The sequence below is a fragment of the Heptranchias perlo genome, chromosome 8, assembly GCF_035084215.1.
Source record: "Heptranchias perlo isolate sHepPer1 chromosome 8, sHepPer1.hap1, whole genome shotgun sequence".
Classification (NCBI taxonomy): Eukaryota; Metazoa; Chordata; class Chondrichthyes; order Hexanchiformes; family Hexanchidae; genus Heptranchias; species Heptranchias perlo.
Genome location: NC_090332.1, coordinates 15313515 through 15328996, shown reverse-complemented (window position 1 = coordinate 15328996; position 15482 = coordinate 15313515). Strand labels below are relative to the sequence as shown.

The window sequence follows — 15482 nt, the reverse complement described above, 5'->3', positions numbered from 1 at the left end:
TTTATCACTCTCCCTTTTTTTGTACAGGGGTGTAACATTTGCAACCCTCCAGTCCTCTGGCACCGTCCCCATATCTAAGGAGGATTGGAAGATTGTGACCAGGGCCTCCACAATTTCCACCCTTACTTCCCTCAATAACCTAGGATGCACCCCATCTGGACCAGGTGACTTTTCTACTTTGAGTACTGCCAATCTTTTAAGTACCTCCTCTTTATCTACTTTCATCCTATCCAATATCACTACTACCTCCTCCTTTACAGCATCCTCTTCTCCAGTGAAATCCTTGTATGATGCGGTGATTGTACATCTAATTGAGATTTAGATTTCATTATAATCATATTCAGGTTTTCAAGGTCAATTTTCCTGTTAAAAAGGCGATTTTTTTACTTCTGCCCAAAATGCGCAAGAAGTCGGTAGAGCAGCATCATCACTCACCCAAAGCTGGTGTTGATAGGCCCAAACCATTTTCAGGATCAGACCACATTTGAGTGTCACCAGTGAGCTGCAGGCGCCAAACAGGCAGCCCGCTGTAGCTTGCTGGATGTGGGAAATCGGGAAATCGGCCAGCTCCCACCCTGAGCTGGCCAAGAGGTTGGACCTTGGAGTGTTGGGTGGGAGCTGATCTCGGAGGGGGTTGCGCACGCCTCGCCCACAAAAATTCTCCCAAAAATAGTTCTAAGCCATTTCTTGTGCGACCTTTTAAAGACTGTTGATTGGGCCACTCAGCGCCTAGTACGAATGGGCGGAGCTTGCATGACGCAAGCTCCGCCTAGGTATGCCTGAAAGTTGCAAATTGAGTCCTGCAACCAAAGTACTCCCTCGAATTGCATATTTAACAAGCCTCCCACCAGAAAGACAGGTGCGTTGCTCGCCCATTTACAGACCCTCCTGAAAATTGCATTAGGCAGGTCTTGGGCATCAAAGGGGCAGCTGAGATGCCTCCACCCCTCCAATTTTCAACTGCCAGCTGCCTGTCCTTCAGGCAAGAAACAGGCGGCCGGCAGTTGAAAATTGTCCTCAATAGCTTTTGGCATTACATCAAGGCTATTTTATCAAAAATTAAATTAAAATTATCACTGCTAAACAACCCAGAAGTTAAATTAAACAAAGTATTGAGACAAATTCCACAGGCAAGCTGACCCATTCTTGAATTATACCATACTTTGGAAGCCTCTGCTACATTTTTACAGTGAATACAAGCTATCCTTCTAAAAAAGATGCGTAATGTTCAGTTGTGTGTTCTGTATGTATACTTGACTTTTAAACTGCAAAATAATCTGCTTATCTCCTTTCCAAAAAAAACCCTATGAGACTATAAAGATTTCATACATACCAGAAGAAGCTTCTAATCTCTCCAGTCTGCTAATCAGCCAGTCCAATGAGCTAGAAAATTGGGCACAGTTTTTGCGATTTCCTCTGATCAGGGCAGCTGAGAAACAGACCAGGAAAGATTAGGTTACAAATTTATGTTTCAAAAAGCATATTCCCCTGAAAAGGACCATTTTTACAATTTTAATTCATACACTCTGGCACTTTAGCTCTCCTTGTCCTTTCACAGCAGAAAACTGGAGATCAGTCTACAAAAAGAAAATTATGCCATGAAGTGTTTCACATATAATTCTGAATTGGTCATCATTAGAACTATTCATGAACGAGGACAACTGCGTTTTACAATCATGTTAGACTACATGTGTTGGACTGATATATGATGACATTAAAACAAGCTCTGAAGCATAAGGATATGTGGTATATCTGAAATGTTCAGCATTCTTGGCCCAATCACAATAGCATTAGATTAATGTGCTTGGGACCTGGTTAAAACACATTTCAGTTTCAGTTAATTTTTGAATCAAAATGTACAATGGGCAAGTTTTGTCATTTACTGAAAAGACTACTCAATGCATTATGTTGACATTCATTTGTTTGTAATTCTATTTCAGTAAGATAAAGATGACTTGTAATCATGACAAAGTAGTTTGTGTTGCAAACCTTCTTTATTTCTACAGGATGTAAATCTGTTTAGGGTACACTGTGAATCCACGCACTATTTGCAATGTGCCCTCGACATACCTCTGGAATAATGACTATTTACTGACAATTGTTGAATCTCCTATTGAAATAATTTGCCTTATGATCCTTGAGCACACCAGAAATCAGTGTGATAATATTCATTTTAATGTCACATTTTTTTGTTATAAGTTGTTATTAAATTACTTACTCATGCACCTTAGGCAGGACAGACAATCATCGCAAGGCAAACAATGTGTTTCTGCTGTGCATTTTCATGTCACAAACATTGCATCAACCAGCTTTGCACACTGAGCAAATAGACATTGGGCCAGAAATCACGCAGAGCAGCGAGGCAACGATCACCGCAGCTCCCGCGAATTTAATTAATGAAAATATGTACTGCAGGCTCTGTGCTGTCAAATTGCTTGAATTTGAATTTTAAATAAAATGTGCACTATCAGCCCAGCTTCTGCACAGCGTGAGTTGGCGCGCTGCTGGAAACATCTGTGAGGAGAAGTCACGCCCACAAAATCTATCAGGAAGAGAAGTCACGCCCACAGACTCAGGCTGCATTGCTCAAGCAGGCAAGCAGACTTCATTCATTTAAAGTTAGTATTCTGGATGTCATTGTAAATAAAAAATTTAATTTTTTTAATAAAAAGCCAAAGAAATAATTAAATTAAATTAAAGAGACAGAAGGGAAAGTAAAAAAAAATTAATTTTTTAATCTTTAAGCTTTTTTTAATGACCAAAACTATTAAAATAAGGAGTAATATGAGACTCCACATTTTTAGAAGTTAATTTTTAGTTTGGCAGCCATTAAGATTAACCGCACATTTAAAACTTAGCTTAGACCTGGTATTTTTAAAAGTACCTGTTTGATGGTGTAATTAGTTACTTTCCAACTGGACAGATATGCAAGTTGGCCTTTTTTCAATGATTTCTACGATTGCAGAGTGCGATGGCCCTTTAATTCGAAGCTGTCATATCGCCGGCGAACCACTAGGAGCAAGTTCAGGATTTCCGCATTTTACTGTGCATATGCAAACAAAGGAACTTGCTCCGTCAATTCACCACTAAAAACTGAAAGCGCTGTTGAGCTCCTTTGTTATTTCAGGAGCGATTTCTGACCCAATGACTTAAAGCAGCTGAATGATACAGACTGCTGACAATTAAGGCAGGATGTTCATAGTAATGCAGTCGACTATTTGTCACTACACAAGGTGCCAAACACAGTTGTAAATTTAACTAGGTACTAGTTAGTTAGATGTACACATCATTTTATATATATAGAAGAAAAATAAAAGATAATTGCTGGAAATGAAGACATGGGTCCACCTCAGTCCCAAGAGAGTCATACTGTCACACTGCAGCCAGTTACCTCACACCCTCTTTCCATGGCCGTAACCATCTTCATACCAGCCGATAGGGTGGTTAGTCCTATATGGCGGGAGGGCTTTATGGGCTCCCACAATAAGGGGGCCACCAGGCACAAGTATCTCACTGAATTCAGGTCCAACCTCTTGGCCCGCTCAGCGGGGGAGCTGACTGATTGACTTGGCTTCAATATTAATAGTTTCCAAAATTTATTCTCAAATGACATATCCCTCCCCCTTTTACAACATCCTTTAATATCAAGCATAATTTTGATTACCAGGTTAAAATAGATGTGTGTGAACCTGCTGTAATAAATATATTAATTAAGAATAACAAAAACAGAAAATATACACCTTACCAAGTAGCTCATACAGTGAGTTTAGAATCGCTCTCCAAGACTCTCCCGCTTCCTTCCCAGCTACATCTGTAAAATGGGCTGCGCTACTGTACACGTTGAGATGATCAATGCACTCAATAACTAGGTTAATCATTCCCTGCAAGAATATAAAAAGATAAATTTGTAGATCCCTTTATATCAATTTTCCAGCATTTTTTTTTCTGCATGAGTTTAATTTGTTCTACACTAATAAGCCTGATTATTTTTCATTTGGCATTATTGCCACCAGAATGGCATTTGATAGGTTACAGGATCAAATGGAAGTGGGCTGTATATTGTACACCCAATTTTTTAGACTTAGCTCATTAGCATATCTTCAGACTAACTTGATCAGCGAAGAAAGGTAATGAGAGTCTAGCATCTCTAAGGGTCAGCAGTTTACCTCTTCCTGGAAGAGATTTTGTCTGTTCTTCAGTGCTCTCAATCTGTTCTGTTTGTCTTCATGTTCCAGATGTTCATCAGGTGGCTGAAAATAGCCAATCAGATCCTGCAAACTCAGGCTGACTGATTCAATAGGCAAATCAACAGCTGGGGATCTCCCTTTCTTATTGAGAGCATCAAGGCCCCTAAAAACACAACCAAATATTATCTACAAATTCAATGTCCTTCCATCAATGATCAATGACTCTGATTAGCTTAACTTTTATTTGACAAATTTACTGTCAAAGTGATTTGTCAAATTGAAATACAAAAGGGTAGAAATTCTGTTCCTTCATGGGACAGAATTTCAGCCAGAACCAAAGTTTCCAACGTATTCACAAAGCTGTGGAAAATTCTAATCGGGAGAGAGGGCCAGGCGATTCTTCTGCCCATCCCTCTTTTCTTGCAACAGCAGTTTGAGGGCGTGTCTGGAGTGCTCCCTGGCTATCCAGGAATCCTGCTAGATATGCCTCTAATAGGCCCACTGGTACCTATGTCTTTTGAAAGCAGGCATTGGTGCCACCTGAGCCACAAGTGGGCCCTATCAGGACTACCTTTCCCTTCAGTGTGCTCGTTCAAGTGGACCTTAGTAAGAAGGAGGTCATGCAAATACTCCTACCAGTGTGGGAGTTATTACATTGAATTCCATGGAATTTACAGCACGGAAACAGGCCATTCGGCCCAACTAGTCTGTGTCAGTGTTTATGCTCTACACAAGCTACCTCCCACCCTATTTCATCAAACCCTATCTGCATATCGTTCTATTCCTTGCTCCCTCGTGTACTTATCTAGCTTCCCCTTAAATGCATCTATGCTAGTCGCCTCAACTGCTTCATGTGGTAGCAAGTTTCACATTTTCTGGGTAAAGAAATTTCTCCTGAATGCCTTATTGGATTTATTAGTGACTATCTTATATTTATGACCTCTGGTTTTGGACAGTTGATAGTATAAACTGACAATGCAGTTACAGTAAGCAACTTCAAGCTAAGCTTGTACGAGATGCTGTTAGGATAGGAGAAACATATTGTACCGTTTTTAAAAGGCATTTTAGATTGTAGTCCAGTTATACAAATGCATTCCAGGTTCTTGTGAAAAAAAATCCAATCCGGGTTTTGTGCAAAAACTCTACTCCCGATTTTGTGAAAATAAGCCTGATTAAAGATGATATAGGTCCATACTTTATCCATAGTCAGACAGTGGTAGTGGGTATTGTGTTGCACTCTTGAGTTTGTGAAGTTGCTTCTTTTTGCTTGGCTTGGTTGTCTTTGGAACAACCAGGCCAAAGGCTCCTAGATTACACTGTTGACGCTGGATGGGTGCTCCAGTTACAGCACTACAGGTTCAGGCACCCACCCCTGATATGTTAATGACCCCATTAATGGGATCTGGGATGGAGTCATTGCAGAGATCAGTGTGACAGGTGAAAGTTCTGCCCCGCTGCACTATTGGGGGCCCAATGGCTCATGCGTTGATGATCGCCAAGCTTACTTTATAGTATTAAGCATAATGACGACAAAGATTAGAAATTATATTCCAGGATCTATCATTAGCCCCCTCCTATTTCTCTAGGTTATAGTCCAACAGTTTTATTTGAAAATCACAAGCTTTCGGAGGCTTTCTCCTTCGTCAGGTGAAGTGTGGGATTCCTTGAATGTTACCACATTTATAGTCAGAGAACAATACCTGGTGTTGTAAGATTCCTTACATTTGTCAACCCCAGTCCATCACCGGCATCGCCACATCACTCCTATTTCTCATCTACAAGCATCATCTGAAAACACAATGTCGGGTTCCACACGTACGCTGATGACACCCAGCTCTACGTCATCACCACCTCTCTCAACCCCTCCACTGTCTCTGATTTGTCACACTGCTTGTCCGACTGGATATGCAAAAATTTCCTCCAACTAAATATTGGGAAGTCCAAAGCCATTGTCTTCGGTCCCTGACACAAACTCCATTCCCTAGTCACCGAGTCCATCCCCCTCCCTGACCACTGTCTGAAGCTGAACCAGACCTTTCGCACCTTGGAGCCCTATTTCACCGAGATGAGTTTCCGACCACATATCTGCTCCATTACCAAGACCGCCTACTTCCACTTCCATAACATCGCCCGTCTCTACCCCTGCCTCAGCTCATCTGCTGCTGAAACCCTCATCACTGCCTTTGTTACCTGTAGACTCTCCAATGCTCTCCTGGCCAGCCTCCCATCTTCCACCCTCCATAACATGAGCTCATCCAAAATTCTGCTGCCTGCATCCTAACTCGCACCAAATCCCATTCACCCACCACCCCTGTGCTTGCTGATCCACATTGGCTCCCGGTCCAGCAACACCTCAATTTTAAAATTCTCATCCTTGTTTTCAAATCTCTCCATGGCCTCTCCGCTCCCTGTCTCTGTAACCTCCTCCAGCCCTATAACCCTTCGAGATCTCTCTGTTCCTCCAATTCTTGCCTCTTGTGCATCCCTGACTTTAATCACTCCACTATTGGTGGTCGTGCCTTCAGCAGCCTAGACCTTAAGCTCTGGAATTCCCTCCCTAAACCTCTCCACCTCTCTACCTCTCTCTCCTCCTTTAAGATGCTCCCTAAAACCTAGCTCTTTGACCAAGCTTTTGATCACTTGTACTAATATCTCCTTATGTGGCTCAGTGTCAAATTTTGTTTGATAACACTCCCTTGAAGTGCGTATTACATTAAAGGTGCCAGCTGTGGCTCAGTTGGTAGCACTCTTGCTTCTGAGTCATGAAGGTCATGGGTTCAAATCCCACTCTGGAGATTTGAGCATAAAATCTAGGCTGATACTCCAATGCTGTACTAAGGGAGTGCTGCACTGTTGGAGCTGCTATCTTTCAGATGAGATATTAAACCTCACCAGTGGATGTAAAAGATCCCACAGCATATTTCAAAGAAGAGGAGGGGAGTTATCTCTGGTGTCCTGGCCAATATTTATCCCTCAACCAACATCACTAAAAACAGATCATCTGGTCATTATCATGTTGCTGTTCGTGGGACCTTGCTGTGCACAAATTGGCTGCCGCATTTCGTAGATGACAACAGTGACTACACTTCAAAAAAACTTAATTGGCTGTAAAGCGCTTTGGGACATCCTAAGGTCGTGAAAAGCGCTATATAAATGCAAGTTGTTGCTGTCATATCACCTATGATAAGAACTAACATTTTCTTCAACTGCCTTTCAAATGGGAGGAACAGTCTAGGGAGTGTACTTCTTATTCAAAGTATTCCTCATTTTACAGAAAAAAATTATGGGGGGTGCAGCTGATAATTCAATCGGCATGCATTGGTGCCAGGACTGCTGCTCTTGGGATTCTTAAATATCTGAAGAGCAGCAGTGCTGGTGGCTATTACACCAGGTAGAACAGTGCGATTACAAAATGTATCTCTATTGCTCATGCTGCAGGAGGTGTTGACCAGAAGGTGAAGCGAATCCTGCTGGTAAGAGCATCATGAGATTTACTTTCCAATCGAATTAGAGGAGAAAGCTGAACATAACAGGCACCAGCAACTGCAGAAAGGAAGGAGCACAGCAAGCTTAATAGCCATGATCCTCTATGAGGAGAGAACCCTGCAGATTATGAGCCTGCAGGCAACTTAGGAATTGGGGTAGGAAGAGTTTGAAGGTCTATCTTCGATGCAGGGATAACACTATGCTTTTATTTTTTTTTCCTTCCCCTATTCAGTCACTCATTCATTTACTGAAGCACAAGCCCATAGCAATGTAAGCTTCCTTAACAGATGTTATGACTGAGCATCTGGAAATCTGTCTTCTCTGCATTCCCACTGGAGAAGCATTTAGAAGTACAGGATTACATCTTCACTAAGGGGAAGTACCAAGGCAAAGCACATTGAACACACTTGCGTCACACACTGTAAGGGTTAATAAAAGTCAGGATGACTGACACTATCATGTGTCCTGACATTTTTTTGAATGAGGCAGATTAAGGTAGTTGGAGAGAAAAGCTGCTGTGCTTATGGGTTCATGTAAGGCTCAGCTCAGTGGAGCTACTGATTTATTTGGCAAGGTTATTGGACACTACATAGATGACTGTTGTGCACTGGATGTTTGAAACCCTTAACTATATGTGCCATCTATGACAACCTGCCTTACAATTCTTTCTGAGTGACCAGTTCTCTGAGCAGACCGGTCTTCTGTCTCCGACTGCAACTGGTTCCTACTACCTGCCATTTCCTGCCTGCTCCATGGCAAGGCCCTCTTGCAGGACAAAATTGTGTAAGACGCAACAGGCAAAAATAATTTTGGACACCGTGGCCAGGTTGTACTGCGAGACTCTTCAATTCTGCTCTTCCTCCTCCAAAACCAGCAGATAGAGAGAATGACCATCAGAATATCCTATGGTCCTATTTAGGGAAAGCTCAATTACCTCCAGTTTCCCCCAACTAACACACACAGATGGCATATAGGGTGCAGCTTTAAAAACATGGTGGAATGGGCAAGCCATCTGGTGCCCATTTTACATGAGCATTGAGCCCCAGCAGTACCGTTCAAATGCTGAGACCACATTATGAACCACACTGGAAAGTGGGATTAAGCTGAATAGCTCTTTTTCGGCCGGCACGGACACAATGGGCCAAATGGCCTCCTTCTGTGCCGTAACTTTTTATGATTCTATGATTATGCAGAAATGATCTCATCAACATTTTATTTGAGGCTTTAATGAACGTAGTGCATGCCCGGTCAGCAGGCCCTCAGTGTCATGGATACTTTGTCTTATATGTGCAACAGCTATGCAGAAAGCGTCAGGCCTCAGTGCCCGAAAATACAAGTTATCTGCATCTGATGGACATCAGCACTATGGGTGCCAAGCAACACATTAATGGGCCCGACAGGCTAGAATTTACTGTTAGTAGTAATAGCACACAAATGCTTAATGCATTCATATATTCCTGTCTGCTATTTTAATGGATAAGTTAAGCCATTTTAAATATACAGGTTAATGTCTGCCTTCGAATAGTGGACAGAGTAATGTCGTGCAAAGGCATTAAACATTCATACGCAAATATCACAAACAGCAATTTCAATGCTTACGAAAATCAGGCATGATATTTTTTCACAAATGTTAATTTTCTTGCCAGTGCGGAAAACCTCAAGTTGGACCTCCCCCACCAGCAAGGAGTGTCCCCATGTCCTGGACTGACTCCATACAAAACAAGGGGCTGTGACTTCAAAACTGACCTGAGAGATGCTCTGAAGTTGTGAGACTCCAGAAAACTACCCTACATCTGCACTGCTGCCAACTTGAACTTGTTAACAACCAGCTAGTACTCAAAATAAAGCATACCTAATAAATCTGTTGAAGAGAAAAACGGTGCTGCGTATGACACGCGCTGTCCTTGACTCCTCATGCTGAGAACGTGAGAGAGTTAAGCCATCATCCATGTGGCCTTCATGGTGCATTATGGCCTGAAATAGGAAAAAAAGACAAACATTGTTTATTACAGCCAGCTCTCTACAATTTTCTTTGTAGTTGATATATCAATAGAAGATGGGGTTCAGCCTTTGGCTTCAGCTTCGGATAAAACTCAGATGCTCAAAGCCAAACAATTTGGATTTGTGACAATTCAGGCTTGGGAATTCACCAAACCAATTGACAAAAAAACCTCATTCTTGTAATGAGGTTTTATGAGTATTTATACGGCATCATATTTTGGTGTAGAAATTAAAGTACCTGCAGTATTAAAGTACAGTTTTCCAAATTTAAACATTTATCAATACTGAAACACAACAAAATTAAGAAATTATTTTCTATTAAAAAAGCATATTGAGTGGTGCAGAGTGTTAGCTGGCCTTTTACGCTGGGACTGGTGTTCAAATCTTGCCCAGATTGACGAGTTGAATGTCACCTCTGAAGGTCCTGTATGAAATGAGTTTGGGCAATCTCACTCCAGTTCCTCGTCGGCATTGGCCCACAACACAAATGTACCATTAGTTCAGTATGAATTGGAACTTTCACTTAGAGGAGCCAGTGAATGAGTGATGTAGGAAATGGTCAAATGGAATACTGATGTGGAGGGGGTTTTCTTCCAAAGCTGAAATTTGGAGTTGAGACACATTGTTTGTGAAGGGGCTAATCTAACTTGGGAATGCTTCATCCTGCCACTGGATGTCCAAATTGGAAAGTGCTCACCTTGATGAGCATAATATTAATGAAAACAGAAAGTAATGAAAAGACAATGTCAGAAATTCAGTCATGTCAGGTTGGAAGACCTACTTTACGTTGAGCAGTTCCCATCCGAGCTGATTTGGCATCTATAGACTGATAGGTGAGCCATAGTCCAGTGTCTACATGCTGGATAAAGCACACAGAATCTCCATACTTTATCTCGGGAGAGCCCATGCCATCCACTTCTTTTCTTATTCCTGTATCCAGTTTTTCCTGAAAATAAAATCACATCATCCTTAAACAATTCTTCACTGGAAAAATCTAATAAGCAAGTGTTATCAGTGGCCCAAAAATCCACAGGGCGTCACATCTTGGCATAAATGCTGAGATGTGTACGCCACAGCTCTCCAACACTGACCCTCCCACAATCTTCTAAACTAAAGGGAATACAAATCAGGTTTATGCAACCTGTTCTCATAATTTAACCCTTTAAGTCCTGATATCATTCAGAAGAATCTGCACTGTGCCCTCTCTGAGGTCAATAAATCTTTCCTGAGGTTTGGTGCCCAAAACTGAATACAGTTCTCCAGATGGGGTCTGACCAAGGCTCTGTACAAGTGAAGCATCACTTTCTCCCTTTTGTATTGCGATAAAGGCCAACATTCCATTAGCCTTTTTGATTGGCTTTTGTATCTGTGCATCAGCTTTTAGTGATCTGTGCACATGGATACCCAAATCCCTCTGCTCCTCCACAGCTCCTAGCCTCTAACCATTAAGAAAATATTTTGATTTGTTTTTCTCACAGCCAAAGTGGATGATCTCGCACGTCCCCACACTGATCCCTATCTGCCATAGTTTTGCCCATTCACTTAGTCTGTCTGTGTCCTTTTGTAACTTCCTGCTCCCATCTACACAACTTACTATGCTTCCTAACTTAGTGTTATCTGCAAATTGAGATATACAACTCCCTATTCCTTCATACAAGTCATAAATATATATGGTGAAAAGTTCAGGCCAGAGTACAGATCCCTGGAGAACACCACTTGTCACATCATGCCAATCACAGTATTAACCTTTTATCCCTACTCTCTGTCTCCTACCTCCCAAACAATTACCAACCCATGTCACAAGGTTACCTCCAATTCCATGCACTCTTATTTTTGCTAATAATCTTTTGTGTGGAACCTTACCAAATGACTTCTGGAAGTCCATATACACAACATCCATAGACATGCCCCTATCCACTATGCTAGCGACCTCCTCAAAAAATGTAACTAGATCAGTCAGATATGACCTACCCTTCACAAATCCAAGTTGAGTCTCTTTGATCAGCTGATACTTGTCCAAGTAAACAGTCACTCTGTCTCTCTACGGTAGATTCCAGTAACATCCCCACAATTGACATTAAACTGACAGATCTGTAGTTACCTGGTTTTGCTATCCCTTGCTTCTTAAATAATGGAGTGACATTTGCAATTTCCCAATCCAACGGTGCAATTGCTGAATCTAGAGAGCTTTGGAAAATTGTGACTAATGCATCTCCAATTTCCTCACCTATTTTTTTTAATACCCTGGGTGGAAACCATCAGGTCTTGGGGATTTGTCTATCTTAAGTCCCATTATTTTCTCTATTACCATTTTTTAACTTATATTAAATCCACTAAGATCCTCTCCTTGACTTATTTGTACATTTCCTTGTACCGCTGGTATTTTGTCCTCTTCCTCAACTGTGAAAATGGATACAAAGTACTCATTTAACAAGTCTGCCAGGGAATAGTTCAATAATATTTTAATATAAATTTTTCTTTCAATTACAAAGCTTTTTTGTGTTTTCTTACAGTAAATTGCTTTTTTTTTGTTTTATATCATGCTGGAAAAAGTCTTGTGTCTCAGATCAGCACTTTCTTCATTTATATTGGTTCTTGAAGCCAAGTATCTCAGAAATGCTTTGTGTACTACAACCTACGCAAGATACTACAACATACGCAAGGTCTATATAATCTGCACACTTGCCCAGACCAGATTGAAAATACTAATTTTTTATGGTCCTTTTCAAATACTGTGAACAGGGAAATGGTCTACATTTACAGTTGAGTATACTTCTGTAATTCAACTTTCTATTGCAATATCCAACATCAGAAACAGAGTGTTAGAAGCCCTCTCAACCTTCCACTTCAATGGGTAAATGTGACACCTGATGCAGCACTGAGTTATACAGAACAGGAAGGTCCCATTTTCAATTTCTGATCGGCACTGAGTTAGCTCTCAGCCAAAATGATGGTGAGAGTCACTACAATTGGCTTCAGCATCCCAGCCTTTGGGAGGGGAAGAATTGGTCAGGTCTCCACTCCTGATTGTTAACCAATGACCCCTTGCTGGAGAAGCCCATGTGTATACTTCAGGTAAAGAAAGGACTGGGTTCAGCTGTGATGGTCCCCATGTCAAAATAACATGCTAACCCCATCTGGCCTCAGACATGAAAAATGACTTAGGAAAGGTATCAGAATGCTGCTGACAACCATGGAACTAGGCCCCTGTATGAGTCACTGCCTTCAGGAAACGGGTAAGAGATTTTGTTTTCAGTCTGGTAGTTATATGAGAAATTTGACCTATCACGAAAGCGGCAAAAGAGGACTTTTCAGGCTCATTGAATTAATTTATTTGGTGGGGTCGTGCCAATTTTGCAAAGCAGACAAAAATCGGATTGTGCTATCCCATGGTGCACGCTTCCCTAAGGTGTTAGCACAGAGGGAAACGCCACACTGAATTTTGCAACAGGAGACGGCCCTCCTAATTTAAATAGGTCACTGGTACAGGAAAGAATTGCCCAGAGAACTTGACCTGTAGCACACTTGGCTGGAAGGTGCAAAACCCAGTCAGGCAGGAACTCTTAAAGGGCTGCGATGTGTCATAAAGGGAGAAATTGTGACGGTGGCAGAAAAGTGGACTAATTGTTCACAGAGGCATAAAGGAGATATGGGTGGAGCCTCGGCAAAATGGTGAGTGATGCATGACTAATAAGCTGGGCATGACATTAGAAGGAGAGACCAAAAATGATATAAAGACATTTAAGATAGAAAGGGAGAGATAATTGGTAAACTAACCAAACTTAGAGAGGATAAAACCCCAGGTCCAGATGGATTGCATCCGCGCATACTGAAAGAAATTAGTGGAAGAGATAGCAGAGGCAACTATTACATTTTTTAAAAAATTCATTAGAAAAGGAAATAGTGCCAGAGGACTGGCAGACAGCTAATGCGATTCCTATATTTCAAACGGGAGCTAGAGCAAGTCCAGGGAACTATAGACCAATTAGCTTAACGTTGGTGGTAGGAAAGAAAATGCAATAGAGAAACATCTAGAAACTGAAAATATAATAAAGAATAGTCAGCACGGATTTGATACGGGAAGGTCATTCTTGGCCCACCTTATTGAATTCTTTGAAGAAGTTACAGAAAGCATAGACAAGGGCAATGCAGTAGATGTAATATATTTGGATTTTCAAACGGCCTTTCATAAGGTACCGCAAAGCAGACTCGTGACTAAGGTCAGAGCATGTGGAGTCAGAGGACAAGTAGAATGGATAGCAAGCTGGCTACAAAACAGAAAACAGAGTGTAGTGGTTAAAGGTAGTTACTCAAACTGGCAAAAGGTGGGAAGTGGTGTTCCACAAGGATCGGTGCTGGGACTACTGTTGTTCACCATTTACATAAACGATTTGGACTTGGGAATCGGAAATTCAATTTGAAAATTTGCGAACAACACCAATTTGGGGGGTATAGTTAATACCGAGGAGGGATGTAACTAGCAGGGTAGATAAAGGGGAACCAGTGGATGTAGTATATTTGGATTTTCAAAAGGCACTCAATAAGGTGCCACATAAAAGGTTGTTAGACAAGGTAAGGGCTCATTGTGTTCGGGGTAATATACTTGCATGGATAGAGGATTGGTTAAAGGACAGAAAACAGAGAGTAGGGTTAAACAGGACATTCTCAGGTTGGCAGGCTGTAACTAGTGGGTTGCCGCAAGGATCGGTGCTTGGGCCTCAGCTAGTTACAATCTACATTAATGACTTAGATGAAAGGACCGAGTGTAACGTATCCAAGTTTGCTGACACAAAGCTTGGTGGGAAAATAAGGTGGACACAAAGAATCTGCAAAGGGATATAGATGGATTAAGTGAGTGGGCAAGAAGGTGGCAGATGGAGTATGATGTGGGAAATGTGAGATTATTCACTTGGGTCGGAAGAATAGAAAAACAGAATATTTTTTAAATGGTGAGAAACTATTAAATGTTGGTGTCCAGAGAGACTTGGGTGTCCTCGTACAAGAAACACAAAAAGTTAGCATGCAGGTACAGCAGGCAATTAGGAAAGCAAACGGCATGTTGGCCTTTATAGCAAGGGCGTTGGAGTACAAGAGTAAGGAAGTCTTACTACAATTGTACAGGCTTTGGTGAGACCTCACCTGGAGTTCTGCATACAGTTTTGGTCTCCTTATCTAAGGAAGGATATACTTGCCTTAGAGGCAGTGCAACGAAGGTTCACTGGATTAATTCCTGGGATCAGAGGGTTGTCCTATGAAAAGAGGTTGAGTAGAATGGGCCTATACTCTGTGGAGTTTAGAAGAACAAGAGGTGATCTCATTGAAACATATAAGATTATGAGGGACTTGACAGGGTAGATGCTGAGAGATTGTTTCCCCTGGCTAGAAAGTCTAGAACTAGGGGGCATAGCTGGACGATAAGGGGTCGGCCATTCAAGACTGAGATGAGGAGGAATTTCTTCACATGTGAATCTTTGGAATTCTCTACCCAGAGGGCTGTGGATGCAGCGCATTGAATATATTCAAGGCTGAGATGGATAGATTTTTGGACTCTAGGGGAATCAAGGGATATGGGAATCGGGCGGGAAAGTGGAGTTGAGATCGAAGATCAGCCATAATCTGATTGAATGGTGGAGCAGGCTCGAAGGGCCGTATGGCTTACTCCTGCTCCTATTTCTTATGTTCTTATGTTATTATGACTGCGACAAAATACAGGAAGACATTAGTAAACTTGCAGAATGGGCGTGTAATTGGTAAATGAATTTCAATATAGATAAGTGTAAGATGGTACATTTTGATGGGAATAATAAG

General features: G+C 41.6%; 1 protein-coding gene across 1 annotated transcript in view; it reads right to left on the bottom strand.

Moving 5' to 3' along the window:
• The window catches only part of ryr2a (ryanodine receptor 2a (cardiac)), a 471729-nt gene that overhangs the window by 337173 nt on the left and 119074 nt on the right, over window positions 1–15482 (bottom strand). Inside the window, exons 15-19 of the mRNA XM_067988444.1 lie at window positions 10456–10620; window positions 9526–9647; window positions 4167–4350; window positions 3746–3881; window positions 1334–1429 (exon numbers count right to left, since the gene is read on the bottom strand). Of these exons, the coding sequence (XP_067844545.1) occupies window positions 1334–1429; window positions 3746–3881; window positions 4167–4350; window positions 9526–9647; window positions 10456–10620 (703 nt within the window). The remainder of the gene's footprint in view (window positions 1–1333; window positions 1430–3745; window positions 3882–4166; window positions 4351–9525; window positions 9648–10455; window positions 10621–15482) is intronic.